Source organism: Cnephaeus nilssonii (genome assembly GCF_951640355.1).
Source record: "Cnephaeus nilssonii genome assembly, chromosome: 2".
Taxonomy (NCBI): Eukaryota; Metazoa; Chordata; class Mammalia; order Chiroptera; family Vespertilionidae; genus Cnephaeus; species Cnephaeus nilssonii.
In genome coordinates this window covers 10,190,352-10,212,832 of record NC_137073.1, presented here as the reverse complement: position 1 = coordinate 10,212,832, position 22,481 = coordinate 10,190,352, and the positions used below count along the sequence as shown (strand labels likewise).

The following is a 22,481-nucleotide window of genomic DNA, read 5'->3' as shown; positions in this document are numbered from 1 at the left end:
AACCGAGGTACGTTCCCTTGACCGGAATGGAACTGGGGACCCTTCAGTCCGCAGGTGACGCTTTGTCCACTGAACCAAACCAGCTAGGGCCTGTTTACTCTCTTAAGTGGAGCAAGAGAAAATGCTCTCTCATTGTTTTCTCATCCATATATAGAGAAATAAGACATTATTAAAATAATTTTACTTGACAAAGGACACAGAGGACTTGAGGCATCCAGACCACTGGCTCTGTCTTAGAGGCACAGATTCTGTGTACCCCAGGACTTCCCAGTCTAGGATCTCATTTGTGATTCGCCTGTGAGATTATATGTTTGAGTCATTTTCATGATCCTGTATAAAACAATCCTATATAATAAAGTTGTAGTATGCAAATTGTCCCCTCCAACGGGCGTTCCTCTGGGAGTTCGACCAGGGGACGGGGCTGGCTGGGGGAAGGGAGGGAGGTCCCCGCCAGCAGCAGCTAGGGACCCTACCAGTGCACGAATTTCGTGCACTGGGCCTCTAGTTCATAAGTAACCAAGCCATCTGAAGAGAGCTGGTATCTGTTGGGTTCCGTCTATCCATGGCTGCCTTTGCCCTGGGCCTTGATTTTGGGTCCCGTCAGCCATCACCTCACCAGCAGGGTCAGTTCCGACTGTTCATCTGATGTCGCCAAGATGACATCATGCTGCTGAAACTGCTTTCCTCGAAGGGCTGCCAACACTGGAGCTTCATGCCCTCCTCTCTAGGCACTTGGACTGTCTGAACCCTGGAGAGAGATCTGCTAAGCTAGAGCCCGGGGCATGAGAGATCGTGAGGCTCTGGAAAGCCATGCCAGCAAGCGTGGACTGGACTTTGTGTGTGCAAAGGGGCATGGTGAGAGGTTTTAAAGCCTAAGAGAGACGTGCTCAGGCTTCTCAAGGTTAACTTGGTGGTTCGTGGGAGATGGAACCTTCCTAGGGGAGCCAGCTGAGGAAAGGAAGGACTGGAGTCGCAGTAAAGGTTCTGCTGAGAACTCATGGAGATTCGAACAAAAAGAACAGAATGGAGAGACAGTTCAGGGTACTTGGGCCCTCAGAGAACTGACAGTCTGAGATATGAAGTCAGCCAACCCCCTGTGTGTGTGTGTGGGGGGGGGGGGGGGCGGACATCCTGCCTCAGGGCATCCCCACATGGTCCCAGCCTGAGACCTCTGAGGTCCACCTCTTCAGGGGAATTACCTGCTCTCTGGGCATTGACCTCTGGCTACTTCCCAGAATCCTTGGGGCTTGCTTACTTGTACTTTGTAGCTTTCTCAGCTTTGTTGTCCTCAACCAGAAGGGGAAAAAGTATTCTCTTTTTTTTCTCTTAAACAGAACATGATAAATATGTAAACGAGTGCACCTGCCTGCTGAGACACACATAGGAATTTGTAATCCAACTGAGATTATTTCCTGAATGCCTTTTATCCCAGGGGTTGCTACTGACACGCTTAAAGTTTCTATAAACTTAAACCCTAATTCAAGCATCCAAAATTGTTTTTAAAATAAGCATTTTTATTGATTTTGAGAGAAGAAGGGAGAGGGAGGAGAAACATCCATCGGCTGCCTCCTGCACGCCCCCTACTGGGGAATCGAGCCCACAGTCCAGGCTTGTGCCCTGACTGAGAAGCCACACGGGCCAGGGCGCAACCAAATGTTGAAGACGGCCCAAAGGAAACCTCACTGGAGAGAGCTGATTGGACTATTAATTCTCGGTTGATGTTCTCTGCTGAGATAATTACAGTTTTTCCAAACAGGCGAGACCTGTATGGTTAACTAGAACTAACAATATCTTGTCATGAAGATTGTACGGCTCCAAACTGTTAACAATGGTTACTTTTGAGATTTAGAAGCAAGAGGTGGATGTTAAAAGAGAGTCTTTATCCTTTTACTTTACACACTTCTGTAACTTTTGAGTTTTAAAATACATAGTTTTGTAATTTCAGAACAAAACAGAAGATTTCGGTTAGATGTAAATTGGAACTGCCATACAGAGCATCAAAGAAGCCAGTCTGAATTATCTGATTTTAACTGAATTTGAAAAAGACTCTCTGACATCACCTAATTCCCAGGAGCCAGCTTGCCACCTGGTAGCTGTCGGGCAGGAGATGATGAGTAACGTGCGTGCACACGCCTGCCCCAGGGCGGGACACTGGCAGGGACCTTGCAGGGGAGCAGGCCCTCCTCCCACACGGGGAAGTCTCAGTGTCCTTCCCACTTTCCCATAAACAAATACGGTGCTTCTATTCCGTTATGTTTTTAACATCTTTATTCTTTCAAAACTTCCCATTATACATCCTCATTGTAAAAGATGATTTTTCAGGCAATACAGAAAGTATAAACTTACTCTGTTTGGAGTTTATGTAGGGAGCAGCTCTAGAGTTAAGCCTCGGATTGACTTTTGTGGCAGAGCCACAAACAAGTCCCAGCTTAGAGGGCAGAGGCCTCTTCGCATAATTAAGCTTGACCTTATGGCTGCACCCTACATCCTTCCTAAGTAGCTAATGGGCTGTGGGAGGTGCAGCAAGTGCTGCCAAAACAAGTGAAACTTACAGGAACATTGTAACTATGGTGACCACTACCTTGTTTACCTCTGACTATAAAATAAAGGCTCAGCTTGCAGTCTGGATCTTTCTCTGTGGCCTCATCCAGGCACAGGAGATCCAACCGAGCCCCCACTATATTCTCTTTGTTTGTCTTCTCTTTAATCCTTCGCTGCCCCTCTTCAGGCTCACCCAACCCGTGGCTGTGCTGGCACGGCACAGTTTAGTTGTGTGTCCTTTTGGATTTGCTTTACACTCACACACATACACACATAATTTCAACTTCTATTCTTCATTTTTTGAGGTATAATTTACACATCATAAAATTACCATTTTAAAATGTATAATCCAGTGGTTTTTAATACATTCATAAAGTTGTGCAACAATCACCACTATCTAATTCCAGAACATTTCACCACCCCAAAAAGAAACCCTATACCCACCACAGCCACTCCTCATTCCCTACTCCCCCAATCCTCTCAACCACTAATCTACTTCCTGTCTCTCTAGATTTGCCTGTGCTGGGCATTTCACTTAAATAGAACCATGCAGCAAGTGACCTTTCGTGCCTGAGTTCTTTAACTTATTATAATGTTTACAAAGTCCATCCATGTTGTAGCATGCGCCAGCACTTCATTCCTTTTTATGGCCAAATAATATTCCATTGTAAGGCTACAAACCACGTTTTGTTTATCCATTCATCATCTGATGGACATTGCATTGTTTCCAGTTTTCCTAAAATGAATAATGCTGCTATAAAAATTCATGTATGTTTTCAATTCTTTTGGGTCTATACCTAGGAATCGCCAGGTCATATGGTAACTCTGTGTTTGCCATTTCTCTCTTTTGAGAAACTGTCAAACTGTTTTCCGCCATTTTGCATCCCCACTGGCGAAGTACAAGGGTTCCAATTTCTCCACCTTCTCATCCACACTTATTTTCTTTTTTATTCTAGCCATCCTAACAAGTGTGAAGTGGCATCTTCTTTTGGTTTTGATTTCAATTTTTCTAATGACTAACGATGTCGAGCATCTTCCCACATGCTTGGTGGCCATGTGTATATCATCTTGGGACAAAATGTCTATTCCAATTCTTTGCCCACTTAAAATAATGGCTTATCTTTTTATTGTTGAGTTGCAAAAGTTCTTTATATATTCTTGATTGAAGTCCCATATCAGATATATAACGTGCAAATATTTTCTCTCATTCTGTGGGCATTATTTTTGATTTTTTAGAATAAAAATGAATTCCTACATATACTGCTCTGTAACTTGCTCTTTTTACTTCACAGGGTATTATGGGCATCTTTCAATGGCGAGAGAAGGCCACCCCATTATGGCTGCACCACAGTTTATTGGACCGTCCTCTGCTGAGCTTTAAAGCGTGTCAGGTTCATGGGCTGTGGAAGACGAAGATGCGACGGCTCTTGGTGCTGTTTGCTCCAGGATGATGTGAAAATGCAAGCAGCACAGGAAATCTCTAACCTGCTTACACTTCCTCTCTGACACTTGGCAGCGGTTTCACAACCCTTTCAACCCCTCCTTCACCACCACCCAGTGGTATCAGCTGGTGCCTCTGTGAGAAAGTTCCACTTCAAGAGGCCCCAAGGCATTATCATTTCCTTCTCTCACCCCGTCTAGGTCGCCAGCAATCCCCAGGGTCCTCCGAGACCCGCCTGCTTCAAAGATGAACTCACTCACCGCTGTAGCGAGGCTGCTGTTATCTGGGCCTTTTCTCCTCGGTAAGCAGAGAAGAGAGGCGGGGAGGGAACGTGTGGCTGCGGCCAGGGGACCGCAGGGCGTTACAGAACCAGAGCCCGGGAGGAGCTGCTGTCAGGGTGCGACTGGCCGTAGGTGATGTGGGGCCCAGGAATCCAGAGGAGAGGCGGCCGAAGAAAGAAAGTCAGAGTCCAACGCACAGGCCAGGTGTGGAGGAAAGACGGGGAAGGGGGACCAGGACGGCCACAGCGAGAGATGCGGGAGCGGCCCCTCCTCCCGCAGGTGGTAATGGGGCACAGAGCTGTGCCGGGCCTGGCCCACCTGGTGCTCCTCTCTGGGCCATCTCAGGCAAGCCCTGCCCCCTTTCCGGGCCTCAGTCCCTTCATCGGAGCAAAGCGGGGCCTGGGCTCTGACACCTGGGATGCTGTGAAGTAAGCTGGTGCCTGGAAGGCGAGCGGGGCCGGGGAGAGCTTGGCCTGGCAGCCCGGGCCGCCTGAGGTTGGGAACCTGAGATCCGAGGCTCAGGGGGAGACTGGTCCCTGGTGGGAGTGTGGGAGCAGAAGAGGAGGGAGGAGGGAGGAGTGAAACCCTGGGGCTGTGTGGGAGGAAGCCGAGGAAAACCATTGGAGCTCCCTGTGCCCTGGGCCGCAGGCTCAAGGAGGAATGAGTGTGTGGGGAGCTACATCCTGCCCTGGGGCATCCCCAGCTCCTCCTGGGGCCCCTTCCGCCTGCTCCTCTCCCACGGGCCTCTGCCTTCTCATCCTTCCTTCTTTGCTGAGAGGCCCACGGGAAGTTGTGTCCTTCCCAGGCCCCGGGCAGCAGGGAGGCCCGGCCCCCATCTCCCTGGCCAAGGCCCCCCAGGCCGGGTCCAGCCCCCGCTCTGCCTGGTCGGGAGGCAGCCGGCCCTTCGGGGTCTACCCATCCCCTGGGGCACGTGGGCGGCAGCCAATCAGCGTGCGGGGCGCGGGGTGGGGGTGGGCGCGGGGGTCCCTGGCCGGAAGTGGCTGATGCGCCCCCTTTGCCGCCCTCAGCCCTGGCCTCCGGCTACAACCTGGACGAGCGGCACGTGCAGAACTTGTCCTTCCCACACGCTGGCAGGCATTTTGGGTACCGCGTCCTGCAGGTTGGAACCGGGTGAGCGGATGCCCCAGGCCCCCCGTCAGCCCGGGGCTGTGAAGGCTGCAGGTTCCATGTGGTGGGACTTCTCAGGAACAGGAGCAAGGCCTGGAGGAGTTTGGGAATTTAGGAATTATTTAGGAATTTAGGAGGGTAGGACGAGCCCCTGCACCGCCAAAGCGCCACAGAAGTGAACCGGAGAGGGGACGTCCCGGCCCGCACACACCGGGCAGTGCTGCGGGTCCGGGTCCCCCTGGAGACAGGGCCCCGGCCCCGGCTGAGCACAGGGTGGCTAAGCCGCAGGTCTTTGGGTCGATGACTGGTTGAATGAACTTACGACATGCTGGCATATTCTCTGGTCCTCGGTCTTTCTAGACTGTAGATGGAAACAATTCTTAACTTTCTAGAGTTCTGGCATCGTGGGTGATTTCTCTGGGATTCCATAAGGAAGAACTAGGTGGGGGCTCGGAGGAGAAGGCTGCATGGCTCTGGGGTACCTGGCGGGGGATAGGATACCCCTTACTAGGTAGGAGTGGGGAGGTGAGGCCTGGGTAACTCCATCTCACAGGTGAGCTTTCTCAGCAGGGTTGTTGTGGGAGCTCCGGGTGAGGGGAGCAGCCCCGGGAACCTCTACCAGTGCCAGCCGGACACTGGACGCTGCCTGCCAGTGGGCCTGAGCGGTGAGTGACGGGCGAGGGAGCCGGGAGGAGGTGCCTCGGGGACGTCGAGGCAGGCCCCCTCCACTCCTGGATTGCCTAAATGCCTCCAGACCAATCTTATGGTGCCTACAGGTTCCAACGACACCTCTCAGTACTTGGGAATGACCTTGGTGACAGACCCCACAAATGGAAACCTTTTGGTAAGAATTTTGTGTAGTGTGATATCAGAGCCCGTGAAGCTCAATGCTAGGAAACTGATTGAAAAGAAGAAAGAAAAAAATGGATTCAAGGTCATATAGAAGGCCCTGGCTGGTGTGGCTCAGTTGGTTGGAGTGTCATCCTGTGCACCAAAGAGTCTTGGGTTCGATTACCGGTCAGCATGCATTTCCACATTGTAGGTTCAACCCCTGGTCAGGGCACGTACGAGGGACAGTCTGTTTATTGAGAATAAACTATAAGCCAGCTATTTTCAAGACCTTACTTACCTAAGTTTTTTTTCAAATATTAAGTATCTATAACAATTGATATACAAGATGATTTTTGGTGGTACACAAACTTAATATTTGAATAGTTACATATTTATTTAATGGACTAGTAGAAAATTTACAACAAGCATTTCAAATTCATGATTTCTTAGATTGCATTGGTTAGGATGAGGCTAAAGTATTTTTTAAGTAAATTTAAAGTAAGTAAAATATTAAGGAAATAATGGTATGAATGATATACCATATGGCTGAAATTGCAAAGTGCTACACAAATGCCTAAAGTTTGAAAAACACTTCTTTATCTCTTTTAACCCTCTTCACATTTTTACACATGAGGAAACAGGACCAAAGGGGAGAGACTTGGCCAGGGTCACATGGTTTTAGAGAGATAGAGCCGGGATTTGAATCAAATTCCCATTTGATTCCAAGTCCATTGCTCTTTACAGTTCGTTTCAGCAGCATCCAACAGCTACGTGAGAAATAGAAGACTGATTGAAATATCGATTCCTATTTAATTGGAGCTTGTTTACTTAGCTACTATTACATGCCAAGCACTGTACTAGGTGATGATGGGGGAAGGGGAGTGAGATCTAAAGATGACCATGACATGAGCCCAGACTTTCAAAATATTGCAGTCTGGCAGGAATCTATAATAATAAAAGCGTAACATGCTCACTAGACCGGACAGCCGAATAACTTTCCGGATGTCCTTCTGGACGACCTTCCGGACGAAGCCGGGGGCTGAGAGGGCCGAGGCAAGCCGCTGTGGCTGCAAGGGCTGAGCCCCTTGCACGAATTTCGTGCATCGGGCCTCTAGTTACAGTCATAAATGAAAGGAACACTGTGTGTATTCTGGGAATAGTGAGTAATTTTGGCTTAAACACAGTATGTGTGATTGGGAAGGAGGCGATGGGTCTGGAAATGTAGGATAGTGCCCACCTGTAAACAATACGAATGCCAAACTAAGGCTTTAGATCCTACCCTCCAGGACCTAGAGTGGGCCGTGAGCATTGGTTGGCATAGAGCAGTGGCAGTGGGGATGGAGCTACGGGAATAAGAAACCTGGAGGCGAATTACCTTGGCTGGGTAACCCGTTGGGTACAGGGAGTGGGGTCAGCGCCTGATGACTCTGAAGGGTTTGGGCTGATGACATCCAAACACACCGCAAGAGGAAGCTGAAGCCCTTCACCTGTGCCTCCTTCAGGCCTGCGACCCTGGGCTGTCTCGGACATGTGACCAGAACATCTATCTAAGTGGCCAGTGTTACCTCTTCCACCCGGATCTGAAGGGTCCTGTGCTGCACGGGCGCCCTGGCTATCAGGGTAAGGAACTGGGGGTGCAGTGGGTAAGCATACCTGCAAGTGGCTGGCCGTACAACACGGGAGCCAGCATGGGCACGTGACCAACGTCAGAGACACGTGACCAAGTCCCTTTGTTCCTGGCTTCTGTAGAATGTCTCAAGGGCAACGTAGACCTGGTATTCCTGTTTGATGGCTCAGGGAGCTTGCAAAAAGATGAATTTCAGAAAATTCTGGCCTTCATGAAAGATGTGATGAAGAAACTCAGCAACTCTTCCTACCAGGTGAGTGTGTTAGCGAGGATTCCTGGCTAGAGGTGCCTCCCTACGCTAGCTTAAGGCATCAAAGGAAAGTTTAGTATGACTAGGAAATTTTTGGAGTTGCCAGACCCTCAGGGCATGGCTAGGTATAATTGGACCTCTGGAAGGGACAAGAACAAGGAATAGAAAGCTTCTAGAATTTCTTCTGGTTCCCATTTCTGTTTCTTTTTTACGTTTGCCTCCCTTTTCGCTTTCTCTCTCTGTGTGTGTGTAGAATGGCTCCCTCAGCTTCTTTGGATCACATGGGCCCGTGGAAAGTTCTTAAGTTCACAAGTTAAAGTTTCAGGAGGTTGGTTCTTTCTCTAAACCAGCCCCTCCCACTGCAAATTCCAAATGCTCAGAGAAAACATTACTGGCCTCGCCTCAGTCAAGTGGCTATCTTTGGCTCAGCCAACTGCACCCTGTTTAGCAGGGTCACTCAGAAGCAGAGCTACCGGGAACCAGTCCTGTTGGTGAGGTGGGCAGACCCAGAGAACAGGAGCTCCACAGACAGTGCTACATAAAGAGTCAGAGATTTATTTTATTTTATTTTGTGTTTGTTTTCAAAAGAATGATTTGAGGCAGGGCAGTGGAGTTGGGTGGCCCAAGTCCTGGATAAGAAGTAGAGATTGAAGCCTGCCCGGCCGGCGTGGCTCAGTGTTTGAATGTCAAACTATGAACAAGGAGGTCACGGTTCGATTCCCGGTCAGGGCACATGCCTGGGTTGCAGGCTCCATTCCCAGTAGGGGATGTGCAGGGGGTGGCCAATTGATGATTCTCTCTCATCATTGATGTTTCTATTTCTCTTTTCCTCTCCCTTCCTCTCTCTGAGATCAGTGAAAGCATAAAAGAAAAAGAAGATTGGAGCGGACAAGTGAGAAGGCTTATATAACATTTCATTGCTTCCTTCTTCTTATAGTTTGCTGCTGTTCAGTTTTCCACGACCTACAAAACAGAATTCAGTTTCTTGGATTATGTTAAACTGAAGAACCCTGATGTCCTGCTGGGCAAAGTAAAACATATGAGCGAGCTGACCAACACCTTTGGTGCCATAAACTATGTCGCGTGAGTTCCCTTTTGCAGGAGAGAGTCCCCACCTCTCCCCCCCCCCCCCCCGCCACCCTCGGTCAGTCGCTCTGTGCACACTAGCTTCTTTAAGTTGGGGTGTAGAACTCAACAGATGGGTTCAGCAAAGGCAGGCTATTGTAAGAATTCAAGTGGAGCAGTTTTAGTGGAGGCTCTGGGTTGTAAGTAGCAGAAATTGACTTCATACTGACTAAATCCCAAGGGAGGCTGCAGGGATACTCATGAGCCTCTGAGACAGGGGGATGGCCAGGCCTCAGAAAGCGATTGTGAAGCCCGGCAGCCACAGCAGAGTCACTTCTCAGATGGGAATCGGCTTTGAAGTCAGCCATGAACAAAAATTTCAAATACTCACAATCATCCTTGAATTGTTCATAAAATTCAATATGTTCAAGTCCCATACTGGAAACTAGTATATCTCGATTTCCTAAATTTACTACAGAAAAAATAAATTTCCCCCAGTTGGATCAGATTGCTGTGTTTAAATTGAGACCTAAATGGACGTAGCTGGATCGTGTCGAAGGGCCACATTGTACATTTTTAAAATACCTATTTTTAAACATTAGACTGGCCGTGGAAACAGCAATTTGAGGAAGAAGAGAATTATATCTCCTCTCCCGTGTTCCCCTGGATGTACACTCAAGTTGAGTGAAATCGCTAGATGGGTCTCCTATACTAGTACACTGCTCTCCTTTGCATTTCTTTGTTGCCAAGGATGTAGAGTTGAATTTGCACACGTTAAACATGTGTGCGATACACCCCAGGGCTCTGCATGCGTGTTTCTAGCTCTTTTCTTCTGGGGCGTGCTTGACCTGTCCTTGTCCACGTCATTCTTTTCGCTCGGAGACAGCTTTGGTGGGCACACAGCCAGGCGACGTCCACTGAAAAAATGGCAGCTTCAGTTCCTCAACCTGAATCCCAGCCTCCAGGCGAGAACGTGATTGGCTAAGCCTGGGTTAGGGCCACCCAGCCATGGCCTTGGTCTACTTTATGGTGCAGAGTCACATGACACAAACATGGATTCTGGGGTCGCTCCTGGGGAAGGGGGTAATTCTTAGAGAAAGCGGTCACCACAGGATGGGAAGACACCCTAACAGGTGTCAACTGTGGGAGCAGTCATGGAAGTGGATTTTTTTAAAAATATATTTTTATTGATTTTTTACAGAGAGGAAGGGAGAGGGATAGAGAGCTAGAAACATTCATGAGAGAGAAATATCGACCAGCTGCCTCCTGCACACCCCCCACCGGGGATGTGCCCACAACCAATGTACATGCCCTTGACCGGAATTGAACCCGGGACCCCTCAGTCCACAGACCGACGCTCTATTTACTGAGCCAAACCGGTTTCGGCATAAGTGGATTTCATAAATACTTCTTGACATTCTGGCTGTGTGCCAGGCAGTGTTCCAGATTAAGAGTTGGCAAGTTGTTTTGTTTTGTTTTTCTGTAAAGGACCAAATAGTAAATATTTTAGGTTTTTCTGGCCACATACGGTATCTGTTGTATATTATTCTTTGTTTTTGTAACCCTTTGAAAACAAAAATATGAGAACACATTTTTACCTCCTGGACCATCTAAAAACGAGCTGAGGGCTGGCTTTGGCCTGCAGGTGGTGATTTGCCATGTTCTAGGGGCCGGGACGACAACAGTGAGTAGAACAAAGAAAAATCTCTGCCCTATTGGACCTTAACATTCGAGCAGAGGAGAGAAGTGTAAGAAGCAGGATAAATACGTAAATTCGTTAATACAGCAGAAGATATGTTTGATTAAAAACAAAGCAATACTCAGTAGGAAGATCAGGGAAGGTTACGTTGGAGCCAAGACTTGTTGGAGCTGAGGAAGCGAGCCGTGTGGGAACCCGGGGGAAGACCAGGCGGCGGGAACAGCAAAGGGCGGAGATGAGGTGCTTGGGACACCAGCGTGGCTGGAGAGAAGTGGGTGAGGGGAGACCACGGGTGTCCGGAGGAGCTGGAGGCCTGGTGGGGACTTGGGCTTTTCTTCTGAGTAAATGAGGCGTCATGGGAGGTTTTGAGCAGAGGAGTGATCATCCCATTCATGTTTGGAAAAGGCTCCCTCTGGCTGCAGGGTTGATATTAGACTGTGCAGGGGGCAGAGACGGAAGCAGGGAAGCCAGTTAGGAGGCTGTTGAAAAATCCAGATGGGGTAGAGCTCCATGAGCAGGACCCATGTGGGGCCATGTCTGTGTGGATGGAGGTTAAAGAAATATTTTGCATCCAACGTGGAACCAGAGGTCTTGACAGCCGGTGCTTTGGGCCTGCCCACCGGAGCTTCTCCGTCTTTGGCAGCTTCCAAGTAACTTCTCAGCCCTCTCCCCAGGTCTCTCCTTCACCTCTCGCTGCGGCCTCTCCACGTGGCCTTCAGCTTCCGCTCCTAAAGCAGGTCACGTCATAGTCAGGGCTTGTGGACTGGCTGCTCTTGGATTAACTGTCCGTCGCCGGTTCGCTGTGGGGTGGGGGAAGGAGGGTCAGATGGTTCACATACAACTGTTGTCCCAGCAAAATCTGTGGGCAACCAATCTTGCTTCACGAGGAGGCTGCAGAAGGGCGGGACCTGGAGCCGGGCCTGTCCAGTATTCAGTCCTCCGTCCTGTTATTTCACACGCACTGAGCACCTGCTCTGTCCGCAGCCATAGGTACAGCAGCACATTAGACATGGCCCTTTCCTTAAGGAAATCCTGTCGGTGCGCTTGGGGGGAAATTGACACAGAAATCAGTTACTCCACTTCCCCGGAGACTTGCTGCGGCGCAGATCCACAGGCCGCCGGAGCGCCGGGCGACGGAGACGGTGCTGTGTGAGCTTGCTCCGGACTAGGGACTTTCCCGTTTTCTTCGGCATGGAACCCCCCTCTCCCCGAAATCTCACCTAAATCACCAACATATCTGATTGGAAGATAGTCGCCATGTGGTTGAAATGGAGGGTTGGATGCCCAAAGTCTCCCCTCACCAATCCTTCCCCTTCCCACCGATGGGTTCTGGGGCAGCTTCCTGATGCCCGGGTTCAGCTGAAGATGCTGGTTGAGGAGAGGGGTGGCAGCAAGGACGGGGTAGGAGGCTCAGAGGAGAACTTGGCAGGCCGGGAATCGCTGCCGGGGGAATGTGAGAAGAGCTTTTGTGTAATCGGCAGGGCAGTGAGTTAACGAGATTCATATGATTTGGGGGGAGTCTCTCACATCCCCCCTTCTTGAACACAGGACCCAGGTCTTCCGGAAGGAACTTGGGGCGCGGCCAGATGCCAGCAAAGTGCTTATCATCATCACTGACGGGGAAGCCACTGACATTGGCGACATTAGCGTGGCCAATGACATCATCCGCTACATCATTGGGGTATGGGCCCCAGGTGCCAAGCCCCTGCCTTCTTCCTACATCTCCTCGTCCCTCCCCTGTTTCTCATCCCCACTCCCCTTTCTCCTCGGAGCCATGGTCTCGTGAAAATAGTAGGCACTCCTCTCTTCTCTCCCTCGCAGATCGGGAAGCATTTTGAGAACAAGAAAAGCCAGGAGACACTAAACAAATTTGCTTCAAAACCGGTGGAAGAGTTTGTAAAGATTCTGGACACATTTGAGAAGCTTAAAGATCTGTTCTCTGAGCTGCAGAAGAAGATCTATGTCATTGAGGGTGAGTGGCAGACCCTGGACAGATCGTTCAGGAAATCATGTACAGAAGCTCACCTGGGACATGAGGTGAGAGGCACGCTGAACAGCAGTAAGGAGCACTTACTCAGTGGCTGACACAGTGCCAAGAGCCCTCCTGAAGAAAGACGTCGGGCAGGAATTTAGGAGAGAGTGACTTAGGAGCAGCTTCTGTTCCCTCTGAAACTCCTTCTTCCTCTTGAAGTTCAGCTTGGCCCAGGCTGAGGCCCAGGGCTGAACTCTGTCTTGCTGGAGTCAGCTGAGCCCTGTGAAATGACCATAATGCCTTCCCCCGCCCTCAGCTTCTTCATTTCCGTTATCCTAGGCCTCAAATGGCATAAGATGGGTAAGCGGGCTGTGGCCAATTGAAAGTAGCCCATAGGCCTTCTTCCTTGGTCCAGAATAAGAGAAGACTTTGATTGGCATCACCAGATGGAGGGCTGGCCATGGGGGGGGAGGTGTTCCCCCGGGAGGCCTAGTCTGCTGGAAGGGACATGGTTCCCACAGGGAAGGCCCCTTTGCTGGGACAGAGCTCTGGTGTTCAGTTCAGCACTTTGGTGACATCTGGCCCAGCCCCACAGTCTTGCTGGAAAACCTCGGTCCAGGAAGGGGGCCTGTGAGAGTTCAAGCAGCAATGTGGTGTATATAGTAAGTAGAACCAGGCAGACCTGCTCAAGAATCCGCTCTGCCCGTGCTGTGTGACCTCAGCCAGGTCACTCTCCCTCTCTGAACTCCTTGTTCTCTGTTAAATGGGGATGATGACACCGGTCTCACAGGTTTGACTGCTGTGCTGGTTTCCTATGTCTGCTCTAACCAGGTGCCACACAGCGTGGGTAGAGCAGCAGACATGTACTGTGGTACGGTGCCAGAGGCCAGGAGTGAGAACCCAAGGGGTCAGCAGGGCCAGGCTCTTTCTGGCGGGTCAGGAAGAGCGTTCTCCCTGCCTCTCCGGCTCCGGGTGTTTGCTAGCAGTCCTCGGCCTTCCTTGACTTGTACCGCGTCGCTCAGTCACATGGCTGTCTTCTCCCCTGTGTCTTCACGTTACCTTCCCTCTGTGCATGTCTGTCTCTGTGTCTGACTTTCCCATTTTACAGGGACGTCAGCCATATTGGATTGGGGCCCACCCTCATGACCTCATCTTAACTTGATTACCTCTTAAAGACCGTATTTCCAAATAAGGTCACCTTCTGAAGTACTAGAATTAGGACTTCAACATACCTTTTTAAAAAATATATTTTTATTGATTTCAGAGAGGAAGGGAAAGGGAGAGAGAGAAATATCAATGATGAGAGAGAATCATTGATCAGCTGCCTCCTGCACGCCTCCCACTGGGGATTGAGCCCGCAACCCAGGAATGTGCCCTTGACTGGAATCAAACCCGGGACCCTTTAGTCCACAGGCCGATGCTCTATCCACTGAGCCAAACCAGCTAGGGCTCACCATACCTTTTTTAGGGACCACAACTCAACCCCTAACAACTGCTTAGCAAATTGCTCAGCACTAAATTATAGCTCTTATTATCTGTAGCCCTCATCTTCTCTTCTGACCTGCCCTTACTCATCCTTCAGGTCTTAGTTTACTTATTTTTAAAAATAATTTTTTAAAATTTATTTCAGAGAGTAAGGGAGAGGGAGAGATAGAAACACAAATGATAAGAGAAAATCATTGATCGGCTGGCTGCCTCCTGCATGCCCCACACCGGGGATCAAGCCCACAACCCAGGCATGTGCCCTGACCACCAATTGAACCATGACCTCCTGGTTCATAGGTCATCGCTCAACTACTGAGCCGCGCTGGCCGGGCAGGTCTCAGTTTAGATGTCACTTCCTCTGGCAAGTGTTCAGGTGCAGTTTGAAGGTGAACCAACGTGCGTTAGTGATATATTAGAGATGGGACCGGGGACAGGGCAGAATCAGGGTTGATTCTGGGTTTTTAGCATGGTTCCCGAGGAGGCGGTGTCATCATTGAGGTGGGGAAGTCCTAGGAGGCACCGAAGTCGAATGCTGCATCTTAGACAGGCTGATGGCGGTAGCTGGACACCCATCTGGGCTCCTGGCGTGGAAGCCACTTCCCAGTCTCATTCCCAAGTCCATGCTCTTTCTGCCCAGCGAATGCTGGCCTCTCCCTCCGCCCCGTCCTGAGTGTCACCGTGGTCACTGCTCTTGGTCGCCACCCCTTAGGCACAAGCAAACAGGACCTGACGTCCTTCAACATGGAGCTGTCCTCCAGCGGGATCAGCGCTGCCCTCCGCGGGGTGAGTGGCGGCCGGAGCCACGGGCCACGGGAGGTCGTGGGGCGCGGCCGCCCCTGTTCTGACCCTGCTCCGCTCCTTCCCCGCAGGACCATGGCGTCGTCGTGGGGGCAGTCGGCGCCAAGGACTGGGCTGGGGGCTTCCTGGACCTGACGGCAGACCTGCAGGGCGACACCTTTGTTGGGAACGACCCCCTGACCCCGGAAGCGAGAGCGGGGTACCTGGGTGAGTGCCGGCCCGAAGGCCGGGGCGTTTGGTTTTAGGGGCCAGAGCGTCGCTCAGACTGACTTTCAGAAAAGTAAAGGAAGCCGTGAAGCAAGCGGCGCGAACACGCTCAGTTTCAAGGTGGTGATAGCGTTCTTAGCTTCCCCCTGATAACCCCCAGCTGGGTTAGCCATGCTTTTGTTTCCCGTGTTTATGAGGCCTTAGATCCTGAAGCTTTGCTCACCCCAGAGACTGCCCCTCCTGGGCCGGCTCACCCCTGAGAGTAGACAACACCCTTCTATGCCAGCCCGCGGCACTCAGCACCCAGAGAAACCCCTGCAACCCAGAGCGTGCCAGCATCATTCAGACTGCGCCATCCCACACTGGCTCCGGAGTGCCTCCCGCCTCAGTCACTCCTCCCTCCCGCCTCAGTCCCTCCTCCCTCCTCCCTCCCGCCTCAGTCACTCCTCCCTCCGACCCGCGGGGCAGGCTCCAGGCCGCACGCCTCCCTCCCCCGGCCCCCTTCCTGCCCTGTGCCTCCTTCCCCTGAGGGTGGCTGGCCTGCTCCTGCTCTGGGGAGCTGAGAGTCAGAAGCTCTCTCCGCGGCAGTGACCTCTGTTGTCACCAGTCGTACCTCTGCATGGACCCAGGGACAGGTACCAGCCTGCGTGGTGTGGGAGGACCGGCACCGTCCGCTTCCTCCTGCTGAGTCCCAGGCTGCGGGGCTGGTGCGGGCCCAGAGCTCTTCCGATGTCAAGCACGAGGCAGCGAGTGCGGTCACTCCACGGGTGCCCCTGCCGCCCCGGGGCCGCTGCGGCCCTCTCGCCCCTCCCGGGCGCTGGCATCTCAGGCTGCAGGGCGCCTCGCCTTAGAGCTTGTGCATCACGTTCACGGCGGCAGCCTGCCCCACGGAGCCAACGGGCTCCGGAGCCCCGCTCTCTAAGGGAGGCTGCCCTCGGTGGTTTGTCTCTTTTTCCTTTTTCTGATGTTCTCTGCTGAGCAGGCGCTGCTCCGAGTGCCTGACGTGCATTGACATACTTGGTCTCATTTATCTTCCCGACAGCCCTGTGAGGAGGTGTGTTATTACCTCTCGTCTATGGCTGAAGAGACTGGAGAGGTTACGTCCTGACCAGGGTCACAGACCTGGGAGGCGGAGCCCAGGGAGTCGGCCCAGGTGGGCCAGCACCTCACCTCTCCTTCCAGGGGCATTTATGTACTTTAACATCCGTAAAACAGCTGCAGTGTTGCTCAGTAAGGAGGGAGAAGTAACGCCAAACGTTAATCTCCACCCCACTGCGTGTGCGCGTGCACGCACACACACGTACATATGTATGAATGCATTGTGAATAAATATAATCTTGAGTGCCTGTTAGGCTACTATCCTTCAGATCTTAGTTCAGATATCACCAGCCTAGTGCTAAGCATTTTATAGCAATGGTCTTATTTACTTCTCAGAAACCACCCTGAAAGGTTGATACTATCCCCATTTTTTAAAAATCTTAATCCGAGGATATGTTTTTATTGATTTTTAGAGAGAGAGGAAGGGAGAGAGAGAGAAACATTGATGTGAGAGAGAAACATCTATCGATTGCCTCCCAGACGCGCCCTCTGACTGGGGATGGAACCCTCATCCTTTTGGTGGGAGCATGGAACGAAGCTCCAACCAGTGAGCCACCCAGCCAGGGCAATCCCCATTTTTTTAGATGAGAAAACTGAGGCTCGGTAGCTTGAAGTAATAACACCAGGATTAAAACCGTGTCGCTCTGATTTCAAAGGGCAAGTTCTTAACCTTGTGCTTCAGCCACAGACACGAGTGAAGGGGAGAGTGGCTTACTCTCCCCTTCACTCGTGTCTCAGCCTCGGAGCCGTAGGGTCCCAGACATCTCTGCTCTCCCACTCACTTTCAGCTGCTCTAAGCCCAGGAGATGAAATTGGGTCAGTGCGCTGCTTTCTGAATCGGAGCTTTCCCATTGGCTGGCGCCTGGCTCTGCTGACTGCTGGGTGCTTCCGGCAGCATTTTCTCAGACCTCTCATCAGTGCTGGGCGGGAGGGGCCGGCACCTGGCCAGCGAGGTGTGATGCACAAAGGTAGCCTGAAGCCTTATCGTTAAGCAGGAAATGTTCTCGGTATTTGTGCAAACTTTGCATCCTTCTTACTAATCTATCCCATTTGAACGTATTATGTATTTAAAACGTCGTCTCCTCACACCCCAGGGCACTGAGCGGCAGGAAGGCGGCCGTGTGTGCGCCGTGGCCGCTCTGCTTGGCTGGTGCTGCCCGGCCTGCGGAACACAGCGTGGCCGCTGGCGGGTCTGCACGATGCCCAGCACGCGGCTCCTGTCCTTAGGGGGCGCCTGGACGTCCCAGCGCATCTTTGCTACTGACCATCTCCAGGGTCTCTGCCCCTCCCCCTGGTGCTGCCCGCTCCCAGCAGTCATTGCGTTGCTGACTCCAAGTCCGTTCTCCCTCCGCAGGCTACACAGTGACCTGGCTGCCCTCCCGAGGTCTCACGGCTCTGCTGGCCGCTGGAGCCCCCCGATACCAGCACGTGGGGCGGGTGCTGCTGTTCCAACAGTCAGGGGACAAAAGACAATGGAGCCAGATCCAGAGAATAGACGGGGTCCAGGTGAGCACGGCCCGCAGGGGCGGGGGCAGGGGCAGGGGCAGGGCTGCTGTGGCCGGGGCCTCCCTGTGCCTCTGGGCACTGGCCCACCTGCTGTGTGGCCGGCCTGTGCCACGCCTGTCACACCGGTTCCGCAGCAAGCCCTCTGAGGCCAGCTTTGTCATCTCCACGTGCCCGTTAAAGAAACCGGGCCTCGAGGAACCCAGCTTGTCCCGGTTCATCCAGGCCCTGCGGGGGATCGGACACAGACTGTCGCCGGAGACGGTGTCTCCTGCTCACAGGCTCCTCCTCGGCACCTTCCTCTCCCCGCAGGTCGGCTCTTATTTCGGTGGCGAGCTGTGTGGCATTGACATGAACCAAGACGGGGAGGCAGAGCTGCTGCTGATCGGAGCCCCCCTGTTCTACGGGGAGCTGAGAGGCGGCCGGGTGTTCATCTACGAGAGGAAGCAGGTGAGGGCCGGGCCATGGAGCTGACGGGGTGGGATCAACAGGTTTCCAGGCAGCCCAGGTCCCAGTTGTTTAGTTATTCTGAAAGTCTTTCCCGGTGGGATTGTGTGTGAATCAGACCCTTAGGACAGCAGACAGGCAGGCGGCAGCTAACGCTCACGGACGGCAGACTGGGTGGCCGGCCCAGCGCCTCGCCTGTCCCCGTGTGAGCCCTTCTTTGACCTCCACAATCACCTCGCGAGGTGCCATGAGCTGTATCTTCCGAATGCAAACTCTGCGGCTCAGCAAGGCCGGGACCTTCCAGAGCCCCCCAGTCACACAGAGAGCGAGGGGGGAGCTGGGACTCGAACCCGGTTAGTCAGGGGCATCGCTGCCATTCTGCGAGGGACCACGGCCGGCATCTCCTCAGTGTTCGTCACGTGGGGAAGGCCTCGCCCTGCGGGAGCTTGCTGAGGGACTGAGGTGGGCCTGTCACCTTGCTCCTTCCCAGCTGGGGTTCGAAGTGGTCTCGGAACTGCAGGGGGATCCTGGCTACCCCCTCGGGCGATTCGGAGCAGCCATCGCGGCCCTGGCAGACATCAACGGCGACAGGCTGATGGACGTGGCAGTGGGCGCCCCTCTGGAGGAGGGGGGGGCTGTGTACATCTTCAATGGGCAACCTGGTGGGCTGAGCCCCCGGCCAAGTCAGGTGAGGTACCCGGCCTGCCAGTTAAACCCATCCCCAAGGGCCCGGCAGCCTCTAAACCCAGACCCGACCCCCCACCCCCCGCCTGACCCCACTCGCCCCACCCTCCAGCCAGTCCTCTTCCTACCTTAGCATAAATGTCTCTCTCGGTCTCAGCGGATAGAAGGGACCCAGGTGTTCCCAGGAATTCGATGGTTTGGACGCTCCATCCACGGGGTGAAGGACCTTGGAGGGGACGGCCTGGCAGACGTGGCTGTGGGCGCCGAGGGGCAGGTGATCGTGCTGAGGTGAGACAGGACTCCCACGTGCCACCCGACTGTCAGTGGGGCTCTCGTCCTTCCAGCGGGTGCTGTGCAAGCTGCTGCCGGGCGCTAGCTCACGTGGTCTTCTCTCCGACACTGGGAGCCGGGCTCTCCGGGCAGGCGTCATGCCTCACCCCAGGAAAACGGCTGCGGTGCAGCAGCAGACTAGGATGTGAACGCAGGCCTGTCTGACAGTGAAGCCTAGAGAAGCCACAGCATGTGAAGGCTCTAGAACCGAGGGACCTGGACTCAAGCTCTGCCATCCCCTTCTCGGGTGGCCTTACCTGTCACTCAGCTTCTCGGGACCTCCGTCCCCTCATCTGTGAAATGATGACTAAGTCCCTGCCTTACCCATCCCTTAGAGTTATGGGAGATGTCGTGTGACCTCAGAGTGTGAATAGATGTTTACTAAGCACCGACTCTGTCTTAAATACTGACTTGGGTACAGAGTGTAGGAATTAAAGAAACAGCAGTGTAAGTGCAATTGTAAGAGCCGAGGGACCTGAACGGGGTGCTGTGGGAGAGCCCAGCAGGGAGACCTACTGTAGGTTGAGGGGCCAGACACGGCCTCTCTGAGCAGGTGAGGTCTGAGCTGGGACTTGAAGGATGAGGAGGAGCCAGGCCTGCAGAGGTCTGGGGTGGAGCCTCCAGGTGGGAAGCCGAGGCTGGGCCGAGGCTGGGAGGCCGGGCATGTTTGGTGTGGCTGGGACGTGCTCAGCCACGGGGGCGTGTGCAGGAGAGGAGACGGGAGGAGGGCAGAGTGGCGTGGATAGTAAAACGTTTGAATTTTATTGGGAGTATCATGGCATCCGTGAAGGGTTATAAGCATGGGAGTAGCTCAATATGACTTCTCTCTTTATTTTTAAAATACATATATTTTTACGGATTTCCGAGAGGAAGGGAGAGGGAGAGATAGAAACATCAAAAATGAGAGAGAATCATTGATCGGCTGCCTCCTGCACGCCCCCTACTGGGGATTGAGCCTACAACCTGGGATGTGCCCTTGACTGGGATCGAACCCGGGACCCTTCAGTCCGCAGGCCAGTGCTCTATCCACTGAGCTAAACCAGCCAGGGCTGATTTCCCTTTTTAAAAGCTCACTCTTCTGTATGGAAAATGGGCCAGAAGAGTGCAGACTGAACCAGGCGCCTAATGAGTTAGCATCATCGTTGCGGTCTGCCTTAGAGAGGGGGCCCCTCTGGACGCAGTAGACGGGGCTGTAGGCCTGACGGGGGTTGCAGCTGAGGCCGAGGGAGAGAGCGGTTGTTTCCCGCCCTGCAGCTCCCGGCCTGTGGTGGATGTGGTCACTCGGATGTCCTTCTCCCCCGCTGAGATCCCCGTGCACGAAGTCGAGTGCTCCCATTCTAGCAGCGGCAAGAAGAAGGAAGGCGTTAACATCACCGCCTGTTTCCAGGGCAAGTCCCTCATGCCCCAGTTCCAAGGTCAGTGCTGTCCTCCTGCTCCCCAGAGCTTCTGCCCCCCCCCGAATCCAGGCTTACGGCCCCAGGATCCACCACCATTCAACTCCTGCCTTTTCCCCCTCAGGGCCCCTGGTCACCAACCTCACCTACACTCTGCAGCTGGATGGCCATCGGACGCGAAGCCGGGGATTGTTTCCGGGAGGGAGACGTGAGCTCAATGGGAACATAGCTGTGACCAACGTCGAGTCCTGCATTGCCTTACGGTTCCACTTCCCGGTAAGGGAGCCAGCGAGGCTGCACCAGGAAGTGAAGGGGGGATGAGCTGAGCCGAGAGAGGCAGCTCTGGGTGCGAGGCTTAGCTCTGGGTCATGCTGAGTCTGAGTCACTTTGATCTCTCCATACTGCCACTTCCTCTTCTGTACGACAATAGTAATAGCACCTGTAGCCTGTTTCCTTCCAGTCCTTAATCTAGATCAGTGGTCGGCAAACTCATTAGTCAACAGAGCCAAATATCAACAGTACAATGATTGAAATTTCTTTTGAGAGCCAAATTTTTTAAACTTAAACTTCTTCTAATGCCACTTCTTCAAAATAGACTCGCCCAGGCCGTGGTATTTTGTGGAAGAGCCACCCTCAAGGGGCCAAAGAGCTGCTTGTGGCTCGTGAGCCGCGGTTTGCCGACCACTGATCTAGATACATGGGCGTTTTCCACAGGACTATGGCTATAAAGTACTTACCATTCTTTCCTACTCTTTTCCTATGTCATGTATTAATGCTGCTGCCCAGCTTTCATAATTATTTGTCAGGACTACAGAATACTCAGGGGAGAATGTCACTATTTGCCAGTACACATGGGCAGTTATTATTCATCTCCATCTCAGAAAAGGGTCTTTTAATATTGACTTAAACAATTGCTAAAACACCCCAATTCAGTTTGCTCATCACAGTCCTGTGTAAAATAGGTTTGACTTCAAATTATTCTGGTCTCTTGAATATTTCATAAGAGACTCGGTATATGATTGGTGTATAAAATCTTGCAGTTGTCTTTATATTTTTTATTATGGGAATGTTCAGGCATACAAAAGTACAAAAAAATAGTTGAATGAACCCCCAAGTACCTCTCACCCAGTTTCAACAATTACCAACTCAATTTTATTTCATTCACAGCTCAACTAGTGCCCCCCTGCCTCCTCACAGACACCCCCCCATTACTAAACTTGGAAATTTTACATATGAATGAACAACAAATACGTATCTATCAACAAGTGAATCTAAAAACCAAGGGAATAAAAAAATCTGATAAACAGTTTTAACTGGTGAATATAATAGAATCAGGGGCATAGAAAGGGAGTGCACTGACAATTCTCGGGGGAAAAGGGGAGTGGGGGGTGTGGGAAGAGACTGAACAAAAAGCATACACCTATGGATGAGGACAGTGGGGGGAGGTAAGGGCAGAGGGTCGGGTAGGAACCTGGTGGAGGGGAGCTATGGGGGGAAAAAAGAGGAACAATTGTAATAATCTGAACAATAAAGATTTATTAAATTAAAAAAATAAAGTACATCTGAAAAAAAAATTTTGCCAGCGAAGAGGCTCTGTGATATACTAGAAAAAAATTAAGTTTAGACTTGGGAGTTGGAAATATTTGGGTTCACTTCCTAGTTCTAGTCCTTAGAAAAATTGTGTCACCTTTTTAGACCTT

General features: G+C 52.1%; 1 protein-coding gene across 8 annotated transcripts in view; it reads left to right on the top strand.

Moving 5' to 3' along the window:
- The first annotated feature begins 4,029 nt into the window (after positions 1-4,029).
- ITGAL (integrin subunit alpha L) overlaps positions 4,030-22,481 on the top strand; it is a 34,185-nt gene continuing 15,733 nt past the window's right edge. For 4 of the 8 annotated variants that reach the window (XM_079786057.1, XM_079786055.1, XM_079786054.1 and 1 more), the window contains exons 1-17: positions 4,031-4,283; positions 5,292-5,394; positions 5,962-6,056; positions 6,168-6,235; positions 7,725-7,842; positions 7,972-8,102; positions 9,037-9,182; positions 12,412-12,544; positions 12,685-12,835; positions 15,030-15,103; positions 15,190-15,325; positions 17,778-17,929; positions 18,239-18,376; positions 18,864-19,061; positions 19,215-19,345; positions 20,642-20,802; positions 20,906-21,057. In XM_079786057.1, coding sequence (XP_079642183.1) covers positions 4,229-4,283; positions 5,292-5,394; positions 5,962-6,056; positions 6,168-6,235; positions 7,725-7,842; positions 7,972-8,102; positions 9,037-9,182; positions 12,412-12,544; positions 12,685-12,835; positions 15,030-15,103; positions 15,190-15,325; positions 17,778-17,929; positions 18,239-18,376; positions 18,864-19,061; positions 19,215-19,345; positions 20,642-20,802; positions 20,906-21,057 — 2,142 coding nt within the window. In that variant the 5' untranslated portion in view covers positions 4,031-4,228. Of the gene's footprint in view, positions 4,284-5,291; positions 5,395-5,958; positions 6,057-6,167; positions 6,236-7,724; positions 7,843-7,971; positions 8,103-9,036; positions 9,183-12,411; positions 12,545-12,684; positions 12,836-15,029; positions 15,104-15,189; positions 15,326-17,777; positions 17,930-18,238; positions 18,377-18,863; positions 19,062-19,214; positions 19,346-20,641; positions 20,803-20,905; positions 21,058-22,481 lie in introns of all 8 variants that reach the window. The other 4 variants (XM_079786053.1, XM_079786050.1, XM_079786056.1 and 1 more) reach the window with 2 other exon arrangements.